This window comes from Aplysia californica, unplaced genomic scaffold (genome assembly GCF_000002075.1).
Source record: "Aplysia californica isolate F4 #8 unplaced genomic scaffold, AplCal3.0 scaffold00015, whole genome shotgun sequence".
Lineage (NCBI taxonomy): Eukaryota > Metazoa > Mollusca > Gastropoda > Aplysiida > Aplysiidae > Aplysia > Aplysia californica.
Genome location: NW_004797285.1, coordinates 2,335,309 through 2,358,679, shown reverse-complemented (window position 1 = coordinate 2,358,679; position 23,371 = coordinate 2,335,309). Strand labels below are relative to the sequence as shown.

Here is a 23,371-nt window from a genome sequence, read left to right as displayed (position 1 = left end):
GCACACACACACACACACACACACACACACACACACGCAAACGCACACGTACACTCACACTCACATTATTAATTTATTTTTTAAGCTGGACAATCCAAAATTTCTTCTTAGAAAAAATTAGTTAGAAAACCTAACTAATTATAATATCGTTTCAGAAGTTCAAAAGGAAGACCCAACGGTTGGACTATTAATTATGTCTTTTCCTCCATCTTCTGTGGGCGTGGAATTTCAAGTTTGGGACGGATGACCATGGTTCGAATCCCACAGTTGATAATATTATTTAGTTTGAGGTGTTTATAAGGTTTTCATGGTTCTCCACCCATTTTGTTCCTTACTTAACGGCCATAAGTTTTAGAGTTTCATTCACACAAACAGAATTACAGTAGGCCGACTGATATCGTGACTGAACGCTTTCATAAAGCTTAACTACGTTATCACCCCCCACTCAAGGTTCACAAGACAGAGTACTAACGGTGACTTTTGATTTTTTAAATAATAGAAATGATAATAATACTATTATTTATAATGACACCTATCATGACCGATAACTCAAGCGATCGATTTTATTAGTATTATTATTATACATATGTATAATTATTATGAACATTCAGTGTAATCCAATCAATTAGAAGAAAAACGCCACTAACATCTATTACCGACCGCCCCTTCCCTCCTCCAAACCAGTCATATCGCAAAACAGATGAACATTCCGTGTTCAATTAATTCAGATTTGTTGTCACAATCGAACTGTCACTATGACTGGAAGTAAGAAAGTTACATTCGTAAAGAAGACGTGGCAGGCGAAGTCTGTGTTTTAGATCTAGTACCGCTCTTCTCTGTTTATACACATAGAAACAGCATTGGACTTCCGAATCACGTGACAAAGCCTGATCGTTCCATCACAGGGTCCACCGACCAACCAACCTGTCATTTTCTTGATTACTTTATCGATAATTCCTCACATCAGCCACCATGATTAGACAATATCTTGGCGATTCTGTGGACCTTTTTAGCGTCATTGGAGCGGGAGTGACCGTGTTTGTTGCTTTTAAAGTTGCAATCAGCCTCTTTCGATTTATAACAACACATTTTCTGGCTAGCACACTAGGATTACCGGCCAATTTGAAGAATGCCGGGTCATGGGCAGGTAAGGACAGCAACCATACACCCTTAACCCTCCGCTACTTTTACCCTCTGCCTGTACACACCACGTAAAACGAGTAAGATCTAAATCTAGATCTAGCATTTACCCGTTTGTAAAACTTTATAACCATTTTCACATGAAAGAAGTAAGCTTTGAAGGCTTATAGTTCAGTGCAGTTCTTGGAGAGAAGAAGAAGAAGCATAGAACAGTCAGACCCAGCAGAAGAGGTCAAAGGGCAGATCCTCGAACTTCTCTTCAAGTCCTATCCTGGACTTAGATCTTGTTTCTAGATCTATCTAGATTCTAGATTTTTAGATCTCTTGAACTACTGATCTTTCAGTCAGTGCACTAAACACAAGAGTGTGTTGTTATAACAAGGCCACCTTTATTCTCACCCGAGATGAGAATAGTGCAGGCAAGTCTTTTGGCTATTCTCACCCGGTGCGCGTTCACCGTTATAGCCTAGATCTAGGCCAACAAATTTTGCGTTCACCTTAAATCACAGAATTCTACACTGTGATAACAGAAAAATTGTAGAATTCTGTGCCGTGAACAAACGTTCCATTACAACTGTAGCCTACTAAAAGCGTACTATTTTGTCTGTGGGCAGTGGAGGGAGAGAGAGAGAAAGAGAGAGAGAGGAGTAGCGCGAGAACTTCCGGTCAAAACAAAATGGCGACCCGTGTAGTTCGGCTCGATTCGAAAAGTTAAATAGCCGTAGCATCTTTGTAGACAACCAAATTAATTTACTTTTGTGTTTTAACAGATCATTTTTTAACTTTGTTTTGGTCAATTTGATCGTCCACACCGATAGACAGTATTCAGAAAGAGAGAGAGAGAGAGAGGGGAGGAGTAGATCTTGCGAGAACTTCCGGGCAAAACAAAATGGCGACCCGCGTAGTTCGGCTCGATTTGAACAGTGAAATAGCCATTAGCATCTTTGAAGACGATCAAATTAGCTTACTTTTGTGCTATAATATACGTAATTTTTTCTTGACTTTTATCAATTTGATTGGTGTGATAGACAGTATTCCAAAATGAGGAAAAGCAGGTCTTGTTTTGCACCGGGTGAGAATAGCCTACGCTGGCAAGTCTCACCCGGGGTGAGAGGTAGATCGTTTTTCTATTCTCACCCCGGATGAGAATAGCCACTTCCTTATAACAAATCTAGAAGGAAGTGGCTATTCTCACCAGGGGTGCGAAAAGAATTTATACTCTCTCTCTCTCTCTAGCTCTCTCTCTGTCTCTTTCTGAATACTGTCTATCGGTGTGGACGATCAAATTGACCAAAACAAAGTTAAAAAATCATTTTAAACAAGAAAATTAAATTAGTTTGGTTGTCTGCAAAGGTGCTACGGCTATTTAACTTTCCGAATTGAGCCGAACTACGCAGGTCGCCATTTTGTTTTCCCGGAAGTTCTCGTGCTACTCCTCTGACTCTCTCTCTGTTTCTCTCTCTCCACTGCCCACAGACAAAATTGCTCGCTTTTAGGCTAACACTTACAGTTGTAATAGATCTAGAACGTTTGTTCACAGCACAGAATTCTATAATTCTGTTTTCACAGTGTAGAATTCTGTGGTTCAGGGTGAACGCTTCACTGGTTGGCCTAGGCTATAACGGTGAACGCCCACCGGGTGAGAATAGAGGTGGCCATCTAGAAACTGTTGACCCAGGTAACTCAGGTCCCGTAGGGGGCCAGTGCTCTTGAAAGCAAATCATTCTCAAATAGATCAGTAGTCTTGAGTAGTGTAGTTAGGACCAGAACTGGTTGTAACGGAGTATTTCGGTACTTGTACTTACGTTTCTATTTTCGGTACTTTTATTGTACTCCGGTACATTTTGAGAACCTGTACTTTTACTTTACTCTGATACTTTTTACAAAAGTACTTTTGAGTATTTTTAAAGTACATTTTGGGTACTTTTTTGAAGCTTATAAAATGAAAGAGTAAGTGCCGGCATTTCTGATTATATTTTACGGAACAAACATCCGGGCAGGCACAGCTGATCAACCAAGAGTTAAAAGTTGAATTCAAAGAATGGCCCGTCGCGTAAAAGATCAGCCACTCTCGTGAATGTGATCACACAAGCGTTGCAAAACTCCATGACTTCCTCGCACCCCCCCGTTCACGCCTTGCACGCACACACACACATACACATTCAAACACATCCGCACGTACACTTAAACACACACGCGCGTGGGCCACTCCGTTCGCAAATAACCAAAAAATCCAGAGAACGGAGACCGTTCTGAGAAATAGAGTTCAAGTTTATTTTCCCGAGCGTTCAGAGAAATACATCCGGCCAAGATTATATATTTGGACTCTGAATTGAGTCCGGCATGATGTCCGTTCTGACTTCCGACCCTTGTTCAGATATTGCCAGCTTTTATGAAAAATTTTTTTGATAAATAATGATAACAATCGAGACGTGAGATTTAATTATATCCAGTTACTAGATCTATCTCTAAACTGGCCCTGCCTGCATCATTAGTAACAGAACAACGAAGTTTAGTTGACCTTGCTGGGGGCAAAGTTAATTATGTCGACCAATGAGATTGGATGTAGTGATCTCGCACTCTCGGCTTGCTCAGGGAAGAGGCCAAGGCTGTCGATTTTGTGTCGTGTGATTAACAGGGTACCCACCAGGTCGGGAAATTAGGAAAAAGTCTGGAATTTTGTGATGGGTCGGGAAGGCGGGAGAGGATAGGGCCTGTGTACTAATTTAGTATTAGTAGTGTAGCTATCATGTAGACAGTATGGTTGATGAATCATGAAGAGGAAACATGACTTTCCGCTATGGGGGCAGGCGGAAGTCTAAATTACTAACACAGAGGTTCGATCAGGAAGAATCAAGATCTACTTTCGCTTTCGTTACCACCCAGAAATTTTCTGGTAATAGTCTGATAGATAACGCAACATTTGTATCTTGCAGGTTGTGCATTACAGTTATTACAAACGCTGTGTCACCTTGAAAATGAATCAATATTTGTCGCTTGTGAAAAAAAAAAGAAAAGAAAGTTACATACAACTTTTTGTCAGGCTTGTCAGGCGCGTTCGCATTTCATGATAAGGCATCGTGTGAATACTGGTGGTCTGAGCGCTGTGAAGTATAGAAATCCGGAATGGGGGAGGGGGGGGGGTATTTATTATTTTATTTAAAAAGATCACACTTCGGGAAGTGTGGGGGGGGGGCTGAATGCAATGCTAGAGGACAAACACTGAACTTGGAAGCAAATTTCTAATATAAATTAGAATTTTGATGACTACTGTAAGAGCTCTCTGCAACGCACGTGTTAGTGGCCTTGTGTGGAATCGGGATCCATCATCGTTATTGAACTGAAGTGTTCGGGTTTCATTGGATTGGGTGATAGTAATTTATATTGAATATATTTTAGCTTTCTGTTAAAGATTGGCAGATTTTCATTGTCACTGGATCTTGCCCTCCCTCTGTTCTTACCCACCTCTCACGCTGAATAGGCCTACTTGAGCCATTCAAGTTATGTTAATTTTACTAATACTAATACGTCTACTTTGAGTTTCACTTGTAGTTTTCGTCTTCCCTCTGATTATATGAATCATGACACCCAGACTGATTATTGACAGTAGATATTCTGGTTCATGGTCTTCTCTCAGGCTCAAAACAAGATTAACTTTTAATATAGTTTATTTAGGCTAATTTGATGAGGGGAAAATATAAATAAAGAACAGACTGAAGTACCAAAGTCACACTAGATGTTGACGATCCCAGTGCCACACTGACATCATGTTGTTGGCTGGATATAATGTACCTACATTTTGTGTGTTGTGTGTATTCACAAACATAGAGTATTATATTATAGAAAGATCTAAATGGAGCACGCGCTGTCATTGTTATGTAACATGCCCCTGGAAAATGGATGAGGCCCCCCCCCGGAAAAAAAATTGAGAAGTTAGGTTTGCAGTGTCACCCAGTATTATAATTATCTATTGTTTGAAGACTATACTACAAAATGTAATTTGCATTCATTTAAAGACTTTTTGACTTTTTATTATTTCTTGATGGGCTTTTTTGAGGATCATTTTTGACGAGCAGTGGTCTTATTTTTCCCTCGAATTGGGGTCTTGAAAAAAATTTCCAAGATTTGGTGGGGACCCTGGATTAAAAAAATAATCAGTTACAGAAAAACTATAACACAACGACAAAGTGAAATTAAACATATGTGGAAAGACAAATGGTTGTGGAAGAAATGATGATGCTGTAGTGGTGGTGGAAAGACCCTGAGTTGTCGGTTACTGTGTACTTAGACACTGCTTTAGGGCAATCATGAGAGTGTTAGTCTTTTGACTTTTGACTCAATTACACAGTAGTCCTAGTAGGTAATTCTTGTTCTAGTTTCTGGTTTTACGTAAAATCCCCTGACAACATATGTGACCTCCTTACACTCACACTCACTTGAAGCAGATTCCTAAATAAAACATTTTTTTTTCCAGACTAGAGTAGGAATAGATAAAACCCATATTCGGACTCGAGTCCAAATAGAAATCTAATCAAACTCGAGTCCAAATAGAAATCTAATCGAACTCGAGTCCAAATAGAAATCTAATCGAACTCGAGTCCGAATAGAAGCTGGCCTTAGGGTGTACACTGCTCTAACTATCCCCTCTTTTGTGTGTTGGTGGTCTGCCCGCCTTCTGCGGAACTCCTTCCCATGTTTTTTTTAAGAGGGGGCACGGTTTCATTTTTTTTCTTCTTTTAGAAAGAATTTTTAGCTGAACCCCAAAAGTTGCCTTCTGAATTTTGGGGGATCGACTGCATTCATAAACTCTTGGAACCCCCTCCCCCAACTTTCACCATCTAAATGAGTTGCATGTCTTAGAATACCCTGAACAATAGTTTTTGGGTCAGCAGCCTTTCCAATGCTTTTTAGTTTTAAAAAAGTTTGTTTTGAAAACCCCAACATGCTAAGACTTGAGTATCGATTTGAGTCAACAATGACTAAGTGACGAAAATACTTACTAAGGGGGTTATTCTTGATAAATATTGAGTACTTTACTGGTATCGATTTGCGCTCACCACTACTTTGTGCTCACTGTGACTGTGGCCAGTACTGTATTTTGTGGCACTATTTTGTCTTCTTACCGATCGAAGGATGGACTTCCATGATAACAAGTGACCACCCCAACAAAAACAATAATTGAAGAAAAGACCTCACCCTGACCCCTCTTAACCACCCTGACCTTACCCCTTCCCCATACCCTACCTATACCCCTAACTATAACTGTAACTTTTAAACCCTTATTTTTACTCTTTTGTATAGTGGTTGCTCGTTACAGAATTCCTCCCTAACTGTAATCGAATTACTGTATATAATGAATTGCAAGCACCATCTTGGGAAGTCAGTTTTGATTGAACATGTTAAATAATTATTAAATTATAAATCATTGCAAACATGCACATGCCTGACATGGTGTAACGGGACCAGGTGTAGCAATACCTCAGTTTTTTAAAGGTACAGTTGTCTCCGCCTAAGATCCCACCATTTACAATCCCGGTCGCTTAAGATCCTGCTGAAAGAAAACAGAAATTTTACTCTCTAAACAAAAGTCAAGTCAAAGATCAGCCACTTTAGCAAATATGTGATCACATTATAACATAAGTGTTTTAAAACTCGGTGAATAATTGAAACAGTACAATATTTGCCCCAGACGGGATCACATCGAGGTGTGAACTGACGGAATGCTGGACTATCACTAAAGACAGTGAAAATAAAATATAGAAGCTGCAAAAATATGGTTTCTTAGGAGACTGCTAGTGCTGAGAATATTGTGGAAGGAAAAGAAATCAAATGAGGCAGTTCTTGATGAAGCCCACATGGGACGTTCACTGTTAAAGACTTTCAGGAAACGACAAATGCAGTTTTTGGGACACCTGAATAGATAAAGGTCTTGAACATCTTCATCTCACTAGCAAAATTGAAGGCAAACGAGGCAGGGGTAGGCCCAGAACTGAATGTCTTTGTTTTGGCATTTGTGTCATCATAGTTATGTCCGAAAGAAAGGAAAAACTTTCCATTTTCATATTTTAATTAATTTTTTTAAAATTTTGGCAAACAAAGATTCAGGAGATTCAGTTTAACTCATAATGCATGATAATGGTGAAAAAATACCATTTAATTCTCATTTTACTATGACTTTATGCAAAATACCAAATATCTTTCGAACATAACCATGATGACACATAACGGATAAATGTTTGTCGTCATTTTGGAATGTCAATTTACATCATATTTTCCCTTCTTGTTGACATCTAGCCAAGCACGTATGGTCGCATCTAGATCTACCACTACTTGACCATTGGAACTCAATGCGATGTTAATCATTACTTGGTTTAAATGTAATTAAATGGAGGAAAACTTTTTTTCGGACATAAACAGCTTTTTTTAAACATTACATATTAAGATTTGATGCATCTCACAATATTACGCTTTGAATGGATCGACAGGAATAATGCACATTCCTTCACCTGTATTATTTCTCGTTTTCTGATTGGTTCTTTCAAGCATAACAAATGATGACAGAGCACGAGGCTTAGTGGGATTTATGTTTACTGCAAAATTACGCTCGGTCACATCCTCAGAATCAGTCAGGGCAGGGAGTAAACCTTGAACAATACTATGCTCGTTCCAGGGCCCCAAAATGGCCAATAGAAACTAAGTCATGGGGAATCGAAGTTGCCTTGCGCAATGACTACACAAGTTACGCTCAAAATTAAAATCTAGAAGGCTCACAAAGAAAATGCAGCTACAGGATATCATTATTCCTGATATAGAACCCCAAATAATGTAGTTATAGTAGTGAACATGTGGAAGTACGAGTTTCTCAGCAATTATTTCATTGATGAACTTGACAACAGAAAAAGTACGAACTCGATGTGTCACGTTTTGCATTCTAAAAATACATCGATTTCAGAACTAAAAATATTTGTAAGATTTCTTCTGATAGCCCGACTGCTATTTCTCTGCTCCTATAGCTGAAACGTCCTATTAAAAGCGCAACATGCAAATTTCAAAGCTGTAGCATTATTTTTTATTGGAATAACCAAGAATAGGAAAGGATTTTGTAAGGTATATATATAATTATATGAAGAAACCCCCACCTATTGACAAAGGCTCTTATACATATAATTGTTTTTAAAACCAAACAGTTAATTATTTATCCACGATGTTGCAAGCAATCCACTTCAGTCTGTTCAGTTACTCTTTACCCCAGAGACAAAAACCTAGTGTTTGTTGTGTTGTTCCTATCAGGAATCATGAAAAGCAAGAAAATTGTATGCCTTGACCTCAGTATTAAAGTTACAAACTGCTTTTTGGTGAATTGAAAGGTGCACCTTTGAATAGAGCTTTGGGAGGATGTCTTCTTCACCTTCACCTATCCCGTAGACTGGATGTCCGTCAGGGCGCTTTTGAAGATGTGGCCGGATGAACGGGTGATGTGTACATACCATTGCAGTTTGCATTTCCTGACCAGAGTGAGAAGGTCAGCATATGGCCTGATTTTATTTTTGATTCGTTGTTTGACTTCCATCATTTGTGGTGTGATCTTTGTATGAGATACGAAGGATTTTTCGGAAGCATCTCATCTCTACTGCTGTGATCCTTCTCTCAAGGTCTGCATTCAAGGTTCAGGTTTCACATGCATTATATACACAAAAATACTGACATGACCAGGGAACGCTTCAGTCTGATCTTTGATCTGATGGTGATATTTTTGTCGTTCAAGATGGTTTTCAACTTGGTCATTGCTGCTGAAGTTTGCGCTATTGTGGAGATTATTTCTGGTTTTGATCCTTCGTCTGTCACTATTACACCCAGGTATTTGAAGCTGTCTTTCCCACGGTTAAGCCCAGATGCAACAGAAAACAGATCGCCTCAGGACCTTCTCCCGTAGTGTTGGACTCCATATTCAACGGATAAAACGAAAGTTCTACGAATGAATGCAGCCGACGTTCCTATCACACTGCAAGGGGCACCATTGGCGGATGTTGAATCATTCACCTACCTAGGAAGTGTCATCAACAAGGCAGGGGGAACAGACGAAGACATCAAGGTCAGAATCCAAAAGGCAAGATCAGCATTCATCATTCTCAGGAATATATGGATGTCTATGGAACTGGGATTGAACACCAAGCTGAGGATCTTCAAAACAAACGTGAAGACTTCTACTGTATGGTTCAGAGACATGGAGGCTCACAGCATCAGCAGCAAAGAAACTGCAGAGCTTCGTAAATGGATGCCTACGAAGGATAGTGGGGATCAAGTGGTACGATCGAGTCACTAATGCTCTACTGTGGGAGAGAACAAGCCAAAGGCCAGTAAAGGAAGATATTCAGGTGAAGAAATGGATTGGACACACTCTGAGGAGACCCCCGACAAGCATCATTAGGCAGGCTTTAACGTGGAACCCACAAGGAAAGCGTAAGAAGGGAAGACCAAAGATGACATGGAGGCGAGCGGTACAAGCCGAAATTGAAAAAGCGGGGACATATGGAAACAGATAGAAAAGGATGCTCAGGACAGGCTTCGCTGGAGTAATGTTGTTGATGGCCTGTGCTCCACTGGGAGTTAAAAAGGACAAGAGAGAGAGAGAGAGATTTGAAGCTGCATACAGTTTCAAGCCTCTGGTTGTTGACTCGAATGGCCACTGTGATGTTTTTAATGTTGGTAGACATCAGTTTGGTCTTCTCAGCACTGATTTCCATGCTGTAGGCTGTGGAGGTCTTTTCATGACAGTTTACTAAGCTGACTAGTTCTTGCTCTTGTCCCGCAAGGCGCCTATGTCGTCTGCAAAACGTAAGTTATAAAATCGTTCTGCCCCCTGTACTGATTGTTCCTTCGTGATCTTCAAGTGTATCTGTCATGATTCTCTCCAAGAAAATGTTGAAAAGAGTGGGTGAGAGCAGACACCCTTGGCGTACTCCCACTGTTGTTCGGAACAATTCCCCAATGTTGCTGAAGAAGACTGTGCTCGTAGCTTTGCTGTATAGCTTTTCTATGACTTTGATCAAGTTGGCGTTGATGTTGGGAGGATGAAAAAATAGAAAATTCTCGAAACTTAACTCAGGGGCTGCTTGCGACAGGGACGATATAACAATATTAATATGTGAGGCATTGTGATGAAATCAGGTGCTCGTCAAAATAACGAAATCTGAGAAACAGGCATTTTTGCGCTCAACCCTTTGTATGTCCATGTAAAAACCCATTTCTGTGTACAGTTTACTGAGAAATATGGATTACAAAATATGTCTTTTTACAGTTTTCAAGGTCTTTTAGCTATTGGAGTTACCAAACTTTGGCGGCCCATTTCTCACTTATTTCACCATTGAAACAGGTGACCTCACCTCCTTCAATCGCAAATATCTTGACTCCTGTTCAAGATAGATGGGATTTTTTTTATATTAAAAGAAAAGCAAATGAATAAGCTTTTAGATGATGCTAATAACTTCACACATGCCCAAAAATTAGTGAGCGCTTGATTCCACCACGTCGTGACACAGGAGGAATGTTCTTACCTCCTTCCTTACCATGAAAATATTGGCACCTAAAAATTATTTGATTCATCAAGAAATGATGTGTATGAGTTTTGCTGTGTACATGTTTTAGTACAAATGATATACATCGTGTATTGTTAAAAAAATTACGGACCTGATAATCTGTTCACTATATAATGTGCATGTTTCGCTATGTGCCTGCTAGACTGTATTTAAGCTTTATTTTATCTCCTTTTTTTCTTTCTATTTTCAGTTATCACTGGCTGTACAGATGGGATTGGCAAGGCGTACGCTGAACAGGTTTGTGCGTTTTATTTAGAATAATTATTCAACTCTACCAGATGTTGAGTTTTTTTTAAATGGGGCCGTTCAATTGTTGTGTCTTACTTGTTAGCTTTCTGTAGATCTGTAGACTGTCTTGGGTCAGAAGTCTAAAGACAGGAGCTGAGGGTCTAGATTTTTTGCTAGAACCTCAAGGTATGTTTGTTTAATTAACATGACTTTTTATTGATGGGCCGGGGTGTGTGGGAGACATATTAACACGAGAAAAAAAAAATTCTATTTATAAATGACTTGACAGTTTGTTAGTGCTTTCCTTATGTCTTGAATGATGTCTGTATATATTTATATATATTTATATATATATATATTTATGAGTGTATTTATTTTTATTTTACAGTTGGCAGCGAAGGGCCTCAATGTTGTCCTCATCAGTAGGACACTGTCCAAATTGGAGGACATGGCCAAAGAAGTTGGTATGTGGTTTTCATGGCAGGTTTTCTAAATTTATTCCAGGATTTGCTCATAAACGCTTTGAATTCGTTTTACTTGTTTTTTTATCAACTGGGAGACTGTTCCTACGAGTTTGTGATGCTCGCATTGAAGAGTAATTGCTAAAATTTGTTCACTTAATATGTTGTTGAGATCAAGTGATATTGTTTGCAGTTATGTGAAAGACTTTTCAGGAAATATATTTTATGTTGTATTAGCACTGGTACATTTATTATCTGTTAAGAATTTTTTTTTTTTTTCTTTTTTTTTCATTAGTTCAGTATTTTAGTTTTTCCTTTTCCTGTCATGCTGCTTGTGTTGAGTTGAAAATTTATTTTAAAAAACAAAAACAAAAAACTTTTTAGTGGCATATGTTTGTATTGTTGTCATTGCTTTTGTCATATGTCATGACATTGTGTTGCACTTAAACAGCTAATGAAGGTAAGAATTTTCTTCCAGAGGTCAGTTTTGAATAATTACTGAAACCTTCCTGTAGACTGATCAGAAGAGACTAATATAAATGTACGATATCTCAATGCTGATGATAAATCTTGTGATGGTGTTACTGATGACGTTGAGGATTTTTTTTTTGTGGCTTAAAAGTTCTGTCCTTGTGTTTTCCCCAGAGAGTAAATATAAAGTAGAAACGAAAGTTATTGCCGCAGACTTCTCTAGGGAAGACATCTACGACGGTATTAAGCTGAAAATGAACGGCCTTGACATTGGGGTCTTGGTGAATAATGTTGGTTGCTCGTATGAATATCCGGAGTACTTTGGAGAGGTTGAGGAAGCTGACGTGAGTACCGGATTTTAGATTTGTCAAGTCTTTGTTAAGCTGTCTTTCACTGCATTTATCTTACAGCACTTGTGTTGAATGATTTTGAAGAAGTTTTACACCTGTGGTTGTAGACGTAGCAAATGGAATGCAGACCAGCAGAAGGTCCAACTCATGTGATAGGGAAATGACTTGCCGAAGTTTATTGCTCAGATTTATATTTGTCATATTCCAGGATTATCATCTTTGCTTTCTTCCCGTTGGATTTTTTCCTCTTCTTTTCTCAGATTATAGGACCACCCTAGCACACATTTATGCAAGAATTTCACACATTTAATTGAATATTTTTCACTGAAGGGCCTTTTTGTTATAACAGGCTCCATGATGTTTACCTTTACTTCGTACCTGCATTTTGTCAACAAGGCAAGAATTTTGCGGGGTTTCAATCGATTTTGGCACTCATAGATTGAGGTCAGGCTTGTTTACAAGTTCTACTTCCTTTCAACAGCTTAAAAAGTAGGATCTATGTTAAAAAGTGCACTTTCGTTTCATATTTGGCTCGGTTTTCGTCGAGCCACTCACAGGGGTCAAATAGCGACAGTGGGAATACCCAGAGCCGCTGTCAGAGGCCAAATGGACGGAATCAGTTAATGGTTCAAACGCGAATGCATATCAAGTTATCAATTTTTGAGTTTAAGGACAAAAAATGTTCTTTATATGAAGAAGAATGGATAGTTGAGCCTCGTTGAAAGAAGATCATTCAAGTTGAACATAATCTATGTAGAAGATAGTTTTTTGTTTTTTTTAATATAGTCCTCTTGGTTTTTTTTCTTTTTCAGTTTTCACAGAAGATGATTCACATGAACTGCACTTCTGTTGCAATGGTAAGGATGCTGAAAATAAGAACTCATAACAAGTATTTTATCATCTGTTGTTAGGTTTCTATAAATAAAATGCATAGCTGGTAGAAAAAACCCGACAACCAGTCAATAACAGCTTCAGTCTTGATCATTGACAGTTCAGGTTTGGTCTTGGCATAATAAAGAAAATTTGGACATTTACCTATTCAGAAGAATTTTTTAAAAATAAAAAATTCAAAGTCCAGTAATGAGTCTGCTGTGTCTCACTGATGTGTCTTTTCTTTGCAATTGTCTTCTGTAGGGTTGTGTGTCGTGTAGTTCAAAGGAACGTTTTCTAATTGTGCTTATTTGGAAAAATGAGATTGTGTTTTTAGGGATTGGAGGATGTTTTTGAAAAAATGTTCTGAACCTGCTTGTTCACTTTTAGTTCTTAATTATCTGAGTAGATTTTATTGTTTTTTTGTTCCTGATTTTTCATCAGAAGAGAACATTAAGAAACTTATAAGAAACAATTTCAAAATTTTGCGCTAAATACGTCTGAACAGCTAGTCCAAAATTTAAGTCCGAGCACTGTAACTGGTCACGGTTTGTTGTCCACATGGTTATTTTCAGTAATGTGGGCATATATGCTCATATCTCAATAAATTAATCATCCGTGAGGATAAATAAATGCAATCTTTTCTATTTTTCTTTGTCTTAACCCTTGTCTGTGTTAATAGTTGCATGTGCTTAAGAAGTATTGTGTTGAAATTCAAATTTTGAGTGTTGAAAAAATGCTAGATAACGTAGACAATGTGGGTACAGTTCTTAGAGTGATGAAAGTTTTTTCTCCCTCGTGAAAAATTTAGCTTTCTGGGCTTGAAACAGTTGAACCATTTGCTGATGAAGTAGAAATTAACTTATTACTACACACTGTATTTTGTCTAAGACACACCCTACATACAACCATTAAACATCCATCTAGCTAATAATTCTGCTTGTGTCTGGTTCATCTAATTTGAAATGGGACTCATGATGTCTCTGTTGGCGTCCTGACTTATAATGTCTCTGTTGACGCCAATGTAGATGACTGAGATTGTTCTCCCTGCTATGGTGGCCAAGAAACGTGGCTACGTCATCAACATTGGATCTAGTGCCGGGTTCAAACCAGCTCCACTCCTGGCTCTGTACTCTGGAACCAAGGTCAGTTCCGTTTGTTTTAAAAGAAATCTGATATTCATAGTTTTTTCCACTTTTGACTTGAAAACTTCTTTTCCCGCGTGTTTCTTTTGTCTTTTCTTTTTTTTTTTTTAGATGGATTTGTATTCATGGCATATGTCATTGAGATAGCTGTAATTCATGTTTACAGAATTGAATGGCTGAATTTTGACTTTTCTATAGTGGATGCTGTCAGCAGTTTTGTTACATAATTCAGAATTTAAAAGCGTGCATTGAATGCAAATTTTATGTAATGAGGTATACTTGATATAACAGAGAGATGATAGTCGAGTTCTTGTATTTTCTTTGTGGCAGTTGCTGTGTATTGAGTGATATAATAATGTTGTTGAGTACTAGATATTATCAATTTGACCTTGGGAACCTTGAGATAATGAGTTCAATGTTGCGTAATGTTGAAGGTTGCAGGGCTTCTGATACCAGCTCTTTCTTTAAGGGGCATTCTCTTCAACTGATACGACTACTGGTGGCTAGTAAATCTCACACTAACCAAGGTTATTGGTCTCTAGGAATCTGTTTGCATATATATATTTATATATTATAGCCTGTTCTTGAGAGAATGTTGCTGTTGTCAGCAGATTTACAGTAAACTATTATTCAGCTTTCTGGATTTTGTCTGTGTCATGTTTCACCATGCTATTCCTTGTTTTTTCCTGGTAGTTGATACTCATGTTGAGCAGTGTTTAAAATGAGTTGCAAAATAGTCTTAGCAATTGGTAAGTTGATGCTTGGGTAATATGTATTCTACTGATGGTTCAGTTTAATATGTGGATAGAGTGAATTCATATGAGCAGGCTTGCAGGCTTGGAGTGAATTCTTTAGGTTTGACTCGCCCGAAATAACGCTATCTGACAGTCCAGTTTTGAATAAACATACCCGGTACTAAATTGCAAATGCACTAAGCTGGTATATGGTAACCCACCCTGCCAGAGTTGGCCTTGAAGGACAGGATCAAAATGGCCAATCCCTCAAAATAATGAGCTCTGTAACTCTGGCTCCCTCTTTTGTCCTCTCAATCTCTTTCTTTCTTTTTCTCTCTCTCTCTCCCTCTCTTTAAATTTTTCAGTTTGACTGTGTCTCATCTTTCTTTCTGGATTTCCCAGGGCTACGTGGAGATGTTCACCAGGTCTCTGTACCATGAATACATTGGACGGGGAGTCACTTTCCAGGTCAGTTACATTTTATTTTGTTGTTCGCCTTTTACAATTCAGAAATACAGTCGAACCTCCTCGAAAGGCCACTTGTGAAAGAAAATCACCCGTTCAAACAGCCACTTCCCACTTCCTCCCTTGCATATTTTTTTAACATTATAATGATACTGTCTAAAACAGCCACTTTTCTCCTCGATAATGCATGGCCGTCTTGAATGGGACTGTTGTTTTCAATACTCTCGTACTGGTGATTGGTGGGCTCGGCTTATAGGTCATATTATTTTGTCGCTGTTATTCAACATAGTATTATGTCAAAATTTTAAAAAAATGAAATTCAAGTATGTTGTGGAGCTTGATGAGATGCATCGATTGGTCCTTGTCCCATTGCTCTTCTTAAAATCGTAACAGATTTAGAAGAATGTTGTATTAAGATATGGTCCAGAGTGAAATAAACAGTTTGTTTTGCTTCTCCTGTAAACTTCTTATTTTGACATACAACAGTGAGGAACGAAAGTGATGATTTCTTCTCTGTCCTTCTGTTGTTTCTGTCTTGATTGTGAAAATGAGCGTTAGCTTGTAAATGGTATTCTCTTTAATTTGAACAAAAGAAACTGAATAGTTTCTGGTAGAATATTGTCTCACTGCACATTACTATCATTACTAAACATCGGATTAAGATGATTGAATATAAGTCCAGAGTTTAGAAATTTATAGAACTGGTAGCTAGAATTTTTAAAATTTAATGATTATGAAAGTTCCTTTTCAAAAATTGTGACCTTTACTTGTTGAGGGACTGTTTTGGCCCTAGGCTAATATAGCTTTATTGATTTGTTTCTAAGAACATTAATTTTTTATTGCTGCATTGATAACGTACTTCACTGAATTTGTCTCCCTTGCAGTATGTGGCGCCTTACTTTGTGGTGAGCAAGCTGAGCAAGTTTCGACGCACCTCCCTGATGGTGCCCAGTCCCAACGCCTTTGTCAGGAACGCGCTGAAGACAGTAGGGGTGCAGGCTTACACCACCGGCTACTGGGCTCACGACGTGCAGGTAAGGGCTTCATGTTGCTTCCTGTTGTTCCTAGGGTTCACCCTCATGAGATTGATAGCCAGTGTTAACAATGTCATTGCATTAATGAGTACTTGTAGACGCAGTCCTTGAGTGCTGTTTTCTAAATAAAATTTGAGGTATACCTTTCTCCTCTTTCCATTTTTTAGAACTCCTTTGCTATTTCATCTTTCTTTTTCGTCCTAAGTCATGTTGACTTTTGTCTTCCATTGGTTGTAATTTGCCTTGTGTTCACAGGTTAAGAAGTTTAAATGTTCAGGTCAAGTCTATCTAGCTCTCATTATTGTGTCTCAGTGGAGATTGAGATTTTTTTCTCCTACATTCCTTTCATTTTCCTTTGACCAGGTCTTTGAATTATTGTTCTTATTAGAGATTTAGATGCCACACATAATGTGTCAGGCAGAGCTTGTATGAATGTCCATATAGATTGTCGGTTCATAGTACAGTAAATCCGCGTTGTACCATCCCCCGTTGTACCGCCAGCCCTGTTTACCGCCAGGTTTTGTTAATGTATAAAGAGAATACCCCTAGATCACTATAGATGTAGACCTCTATGGAGGATTCATATTCCAGTTCTATTGTGTCAAACCCTATTATAGGCTGTGCTGTAATGTTAATGTTGGTAAAAGTACATTTCATCAGGTGTATAAATTATTAGACTCAGCTGAGTCCCTTCCCTCTGTTAGGATGCAGATTCCATTCAAGGCCAATTCCTATTCCCTTGTTCTACTAAATGTAGATCTACATTTATTTAGATTACTATATAGGATTCACATTCCAATTCTATGTTGTTATTGTATCAAACCCTTTATAGCTATGTAGGCTATTATTATGCTCCTTGTTTGTTTTTGGGTGCAGATTTCGTTCAAGGCCTATTCCTATTCACTTGTTCTATGGAAAAACCAATCATTAAAACTTCTCTCAGAGACAATAGCACAAAATCTTCAGACCCAGTGAAGTTGATGCTTTCTTCACACCAAACAATCGACAGCTATTCAGATGACTGGATACACGTCTATACAGACGGCTCAGCATTCAAAGGCACAACCAAAGCCGGATATGGAATACTAATACAGTACCCAGATGGAAGTTCCAATGAGATCTCTGCAGCCTGTGGAGAGAAATGCAACAACTACGACGCAGAAATGATAGCAATTGAAACAGCACTATACCATCTCCGCACAGTTTTTGACACTCATCCAAACAAAAGCCAGAGTATAGTGATCTTCACTGACTCACTATCAGTCTTGCAAGCAATAGAAAATGATCACCATCTAAACGAAGACTTGACACATATACTGTTTGGCTCCCATCATCTGATAACATTCTGTGGCGTCAACCTGGTGATGCAGTGGATTCCCGGACACTCAAACATACCTGGAAATGACAGAGCAGACACACTCGCCAAAAGGGGATCTAGACAGGAACAACCCAACATTCCAACTTCATACCACACTGCAAAACAAATCATTAAAAGCAACGGCAAACAAGATTGGATGAACAGATGGGCCTTGGGAAAGACAGGCAGAGCAGTTTTCAAACATATGACTACAACAAAACGAAATGACAATATCAGCCACCTACAGAGAAAGAAACAGACCACGATCTTCCGCCTACGAACAGAACATATACAGCTCAACTTTCACTTGAACAGAATAAAACCAGAACTTCCCCCAATGTGTCCTTTGTGTGACTATGCATATGAGACAGTGGAACATCACCTTTTCCACTGTACAGCCCTAAATGACATCAGACAACACACTCTACGGAACATTACAGCAACTGCAGCAAACCTGCACTTATCACTACATGGCATTGGACAGAAGGGCGAGAGCCCAGATGTTGCTGGATCGATAACAACAACAACAACAACAACAACAACAACATTCACTTGTTCTACAGATCTAGATTTAGATTTATCAAGATTACTATATAGGATTTACATTCCAATTCTATGTTTTGTAGGCTTTTTTACATTTCTGAAGGGCCATTGTAGGTTATTTTTGGGGGGTTAATGCCTCCATCATGTACCTACAAGTGCTGCTGTTTTATGACACCCACAAAAGCTCTTATGGTGGGAATGGATTTGGGGGGGGGGGGGGGGGGGGGCTGTGTGCACAAAAATTTCAGACAATCTGGTTGAGGCTCACATGCAGGTCTACGCACAGTGTCTATGAGTTTGGTCTAGATCAAGTGCGTTTCGTGGATTAGCTCCTGCCCCACCCATCTCACCTCCCCACCCTTGTCTTGTAGATTTCAAGCAAGCGAATACAATACAATGTGTAATGTAGAAGAAGAGTACCATTATTAAAAAAATATAATTTTAGGCCTTGGTCAATATAAAAAGAAAAAACTGGATATAAAAAGAAAAAAAGTTGAATAAAATTTTTAAGTCACCTGGAGGAACTTTAAAGTAAAGTAACTCACCGTTTCCCCCCCCCCCCGGCAATTTATGTGGCATCGCCTGATATCAGCCCAGTTACTTAACAGGCTGGCGAATGCCCATGAAGCTTTCATTTAGTGAAGACTCGCGCTCAAGTGTAAGTGACAGATGGAAGGGAGGAAACAGCTTAATTCATCTAGTGATTGATAGACAAGTTCTATGGACATGGGGAAGGTGGCTCTAACCGTATGTAACAGAGGACATGAAAACCTTACTGTACTGTCAGTCCCGCTATATCGCCAACTTCATGCTCGTCCCAAGGTAGGCGCGGTACAACGATGTTTGACTGTACCTATTGAGTGGCTTGTGTATGAACCTTTTTTGTGCATAGGATTTTGCTGAGAGTGAATAAAGGAATATAGAAGCCTGAATGAGGCGGGGAGGAGGGGGTGGGGGGTCGTAGAAAGAGAGAGATTTAGTTTAATTAATCTTTATGTATTCATGTATTGGTATATTGAAATGCAAACACTCTACTAAATCCTTTAGCTATTGAAGTATGCTGTGTTAGAGTGATCCATTTGTAATGATAATTATTCTGAAAAAAATTTTTATTTCTTTTCTTTTCAGAGATTCGTCCATAGCTTCATGCCTGCATCCATGTCGATGTCAATGATGCAAGGTGCGAGGAAGAAAGCCTTGAAAAAGAAAGCGGCAGCCAAGTCCCAATGAACAAGAATTAATTGATAAGAACAGCGTAAATCCCTTAGGTTTTCTAAGACAGGAAATGTCAAATTTCTATCTCTGCCTCTCCCTCCCCCCCCCCCCCCCCCCTCCCCTCTCTCTCTCTCTCTCTCTCTCTCTCTCTCTCTCTCTCTCTCTCTCTCTCTCTCTCTTTCTCCCTCTCTTGGTCTCTCCGTTTTATGTGTTTTGAAGTACAAGTGAATGAGGGTGGTGAAAATAAATTAAGGTAAAGAGATAATTGAGCAGGAATTAAAGTAATTAGTAATTGGCAAAAATTTGAACAAATAAATATCGCTTTTATCACAGTGAGATAGATTTGCTTTTTAGTTTTTTAAATGTACTTTTCTTGTGGAAAAAAAAAAAAGCACATATGAAAGGTAGTCTGTAAAAATAAAATTACTTAGGTTCGGCCTGCTATGGATTTGAACATTTTTGGAGATCCAAGTTGATAAATGTTTGAAGATCAAGATATGCCTTTTGTCCTGTGCATCTGTGGGAGATATTGGAGTGACATTGATATGGTGGACACAAAGGCTAGGTGGCCCTTTGAGAGGGATAAGCTTTTCCCTGAGTGCAGATTCACCCTTTCCTTCCATGGTCAGAAGTTTGTAAGTAAACACAATCCCCACTGACTACTGGGCTATGGTTAGGGAGAAAAGTCTCCTGACCTCAGCAAATGTTTCTGAAGTAAATTGATACCGGAAACCTGTTGATAATATTGTCTGAAGATGTTCCATTTTTTATCTTGATTTTAATTTGAATTGTTGAGTAAGAAGTGAATGTGTGTTGCAGGTTGCTGTCTGTTGTGTTGAATGTGGCCTCCTAGAATTGTATCTTTTATGATGCATTGTTATTTTTTCAGGATAAAAAAGAACAAGAAAACTAAGTTATTCCTGTAGTTTTGTTATAAAATGTATACTCAGTTCTGATCTAGGTTAATACTGTATCACACAAATCAAAGAGACATGTTGAGTAAGAAATGTTTGTGTCAGGGGCAGTGGAATCAGACGCTAGTCAATTTTGGGGCATGGGGAGTTATTGGTATCATCTGAAAGCTGATTTATTTGCCTTGCTTCTGTGATACTTTTGAGTGTGGTCTACAGTGTTGTGACTTTTAGTTTATAGGGGTGACCGAGGTTTGGGTCAACAATGATATCTATATGTTTCTTTCTTTTTTCATGGTTTTTGCATGTCATCTTCAATTTATTTTTTCATTGTAAAGGTGGTGTTGTTAACGGGGTTGGTCATTCTGTGGTATGAATGTGATTGCTTGTGGGTGTGTTTTTTCTTATAATAAACTTTTTATCTGTCGCATTATATTACCTGTCATGATATGTGTGACCGTCTTGGATTAATTTGACCTTCTGAGCGAACGAAGTCGAATGTTAGTTAGTGTGCAGTGTTTACACTAGTAGCATAGCCTGTCTTTACTGTTTGTCTTTGGTAACATTTGAACATATCAACATGGAATTTTGTTCAAATTGTTTTTTGTTTTTTTGTTTTTTAATAAGAAAAACTGTTTGCTGTTCCGCCCAGTATCTGGGAACACCTTTCCATGCTTTACTACATTTTTAGAAAATTAGTTCATTTTTCTCCCATTTTAGGTAGTTAATGTAACTTTGTAAATATAAAAAGGAAAAAAAAGAAGAAGAAGGACTCAAAATGCCAGATCTCCATCAGTGCCTCTCTTTTTCCAAAGAGAGAAGTTAAGTAGACTGCACCTATTGAACATGACGGGCACTATTTGAGTCAGACGCCGACTATTCCACGAGACATGACTGCATAGATAACTCATTCTGTCTCCCTGACCAGACAAGTTGTGCATCCATGTGACTGAAGATTGCTCCAGGCTTCACAAACTCAGCAGGCACTATTTGTGCTGTGTCATGTGTTCATGACAAGTGCGCAGATTGCACTGTGTCTTCTTTTGTAGATGGCAGATATTGAAGTATGGTGTATCATGTGCTTGTTTTGCCGAACTTGATGTTCGACACGGACGAGTCTGACTACTATTCGGGGGTCCTGGCTGTGAAAATGGCTGTTTTTCTTTGTTAGTGATCTGTGTTGTGATATGGATGGTGGATGTTTTTCTTTCTTCTTTGGTGATACTGTTGTTGAAAGTTGCTGTGTTTCTATGTTGAGGATCCTGCAATGGCTGTTTGTCATTGTTAGTGATTGTGCATTGCGAAAGTGTATGCCTTTCTTTGCCGATGATTGTGCGTGGTGAAAGTGGCTGATTATCTCTGTTGGTCTTATTTTTTTGGAAGAGGGTTGAGATATATGGTTGCGGAAAATAGAAAATTTTCAGTCAAACCTGTTTGTACTGCTAACTCTGTGGGAGTGGGTGGATGAGGGTTGTGGTTTGCTCTTCTTCTCCTACTTTTTTAAAAGTATTGATTTTGTCTTATTTTTTTTGTCCTGGGTGAAGCAGGACCAGCATCGTGTCTGCTCGCTATGAATGTGCTCCTAAATGACCGATGTACAACAGTCCAACCTGTACAAGACAACCGCCCATTTTTGCGGAGAAAAATGGTCATTTAGTCAGGTGGTCCTCTTTGGACAGTGTTATTATAATTTTGAAAAAAAATCACATACCCCCGGGGCAGTGCCATTGACTGTAGTGTCTTTAGGCCATTCCCAAAGGGGGGACATTTCTCGTTCAAGCAAAGTAGAATTGTAAATGGGCTGATTCATGTCACGCTCATAACTGTGCCTGATCTACAACAGGGAACTGCTGCTTTTTCTTTCCTAATCCTCACTATTGTCATTTTCCTGTACTTCTTTTGTATGTTTGTCACACTTTTGTGACCTGCTATTTCCTGGGTGCCTTGATAGTTGAAGCAGACCTTGTGCTGTTGAAGCTAGAGAGGTGAGCAGAGTAAGTCTGATTCCCTGTAAAGACTTCTTGGTTGACACGCACCCCTTGGCACTCATATGACCTTATGCAGTTGCGAGCGCCGTAAAACCCTCTACTATTAACAAATAAAAAAAATAAATCACAAGGTTGGAAGTGGTCATTTAGACAGGAGATTGTCGTGCACAGGTGGTCGTTGGAGCAAGTCCAACTGTATATGACCCTGACAATACTGACCTTATGGTGAGGTTGGTGCTGTTGAGATGTTTTTGTATGGCACATCAGGGTTGGGGCTGTAGCGAGGGAGCAGTATGACAAGGTTTGACTGTGTTTTAGAAGCCATGACCTCATACCAAAGTGAGCCCTCATATTTATTACTTATTGCTGCTGCCTCTGTATCATTACTTTTTCTGGTTCTCATCTCTTCTCCTGTATTACATCAAGGATTTTCTTTACGTTATTTTAACCCTGTGACAATCCATTATTGCTTACACTGTCCATTCTTTTCCCTGTGATTGCAGTTTTCATTATTCATTTTATGCTTAGTAACTTGTAACTGTTCATCATTTGTTCTGTTACTCACCATTTTTTAAAACAATGTTCATTGCATATTCTGTAACCTTTAGTGGGTTATCATTTACCCTGTGACTTCCCATCAAATACTTTGTAACCCTTTCTTGATACCATGTCACTGGTTGTAGAATTAATGCCCTCAGCACAAATGCAAGCTGAGGTTTCTGTTAGTTTCAAATAGGCTTTGATATTTAAATTTGGCTCTGTGTATATGTACAGCTTTCAAGGTGACAAAGTTCTGAGTGGTCCCACCAGTTGTGCCACTCCCCGGGGCGGTGCCACTGGCTGAAGTGTCTTTAGGCCTTTCC

The 23,371-nt window shown here is 38.9% G+C and overlaps 1 protein-coding gene across 1 annotated transcript; it reads left to right on the top strand.

Moving 5' to 3' along the window:
• Positions 1-852: 852 nt before the first annotated feature.
• LOC101847547 (very-long-chain 3-oxoacyl-CoA reductase) lies at positions 853-22,223 on the top strand. Its single transcript, XM_005090318.3, has 9 exons — positions 853-1,147; positions 10,927-10,973; positions 11,353-11,428; positions 12,071-12,240; positions 13,059-13,103; positions 14,145-14,261; positions 15,398-15,463; positions 16,345-16,494; positions 19,523-22,223. Exons 1-9 carry the CDS (start codon positions 973-975, stop codon positions 19,622-19,624), a joined length of 948 nt encoding a protein of 315 aa, XP_005090375.1. The 5' UTR covers positions 853-972; the 3' UTR covers positions 19,625-22,223.
• Positions 22,224-23,371: the final 1,148 nt, after the last annotated feature.

Bases quoted from the DNA above. Each gene is read 5' to 3' on its own strand.
- LOC101847547 (XM_005090318.3), top strand. From the start codon at position 973: ATGATTAGACAATATCTTGGCGATTCTGTGGACCTTTTTAGCGTCATT. The intron at 11,429-12,070 runs GTATGTGGTTTT...TGTTTTCCCCAG, and splicing joins GGACATGGCCAAAGAAGTTG to AGAGTAAATATAAAGTAGAA. The intron at 14,262-15,397 runs GTCAGTTCCGTT...TGGATTTCCCAG, and splicing joins CTCTGTACTCTGGAACCAAG to GGCTACGTGGAGATGTTCAC.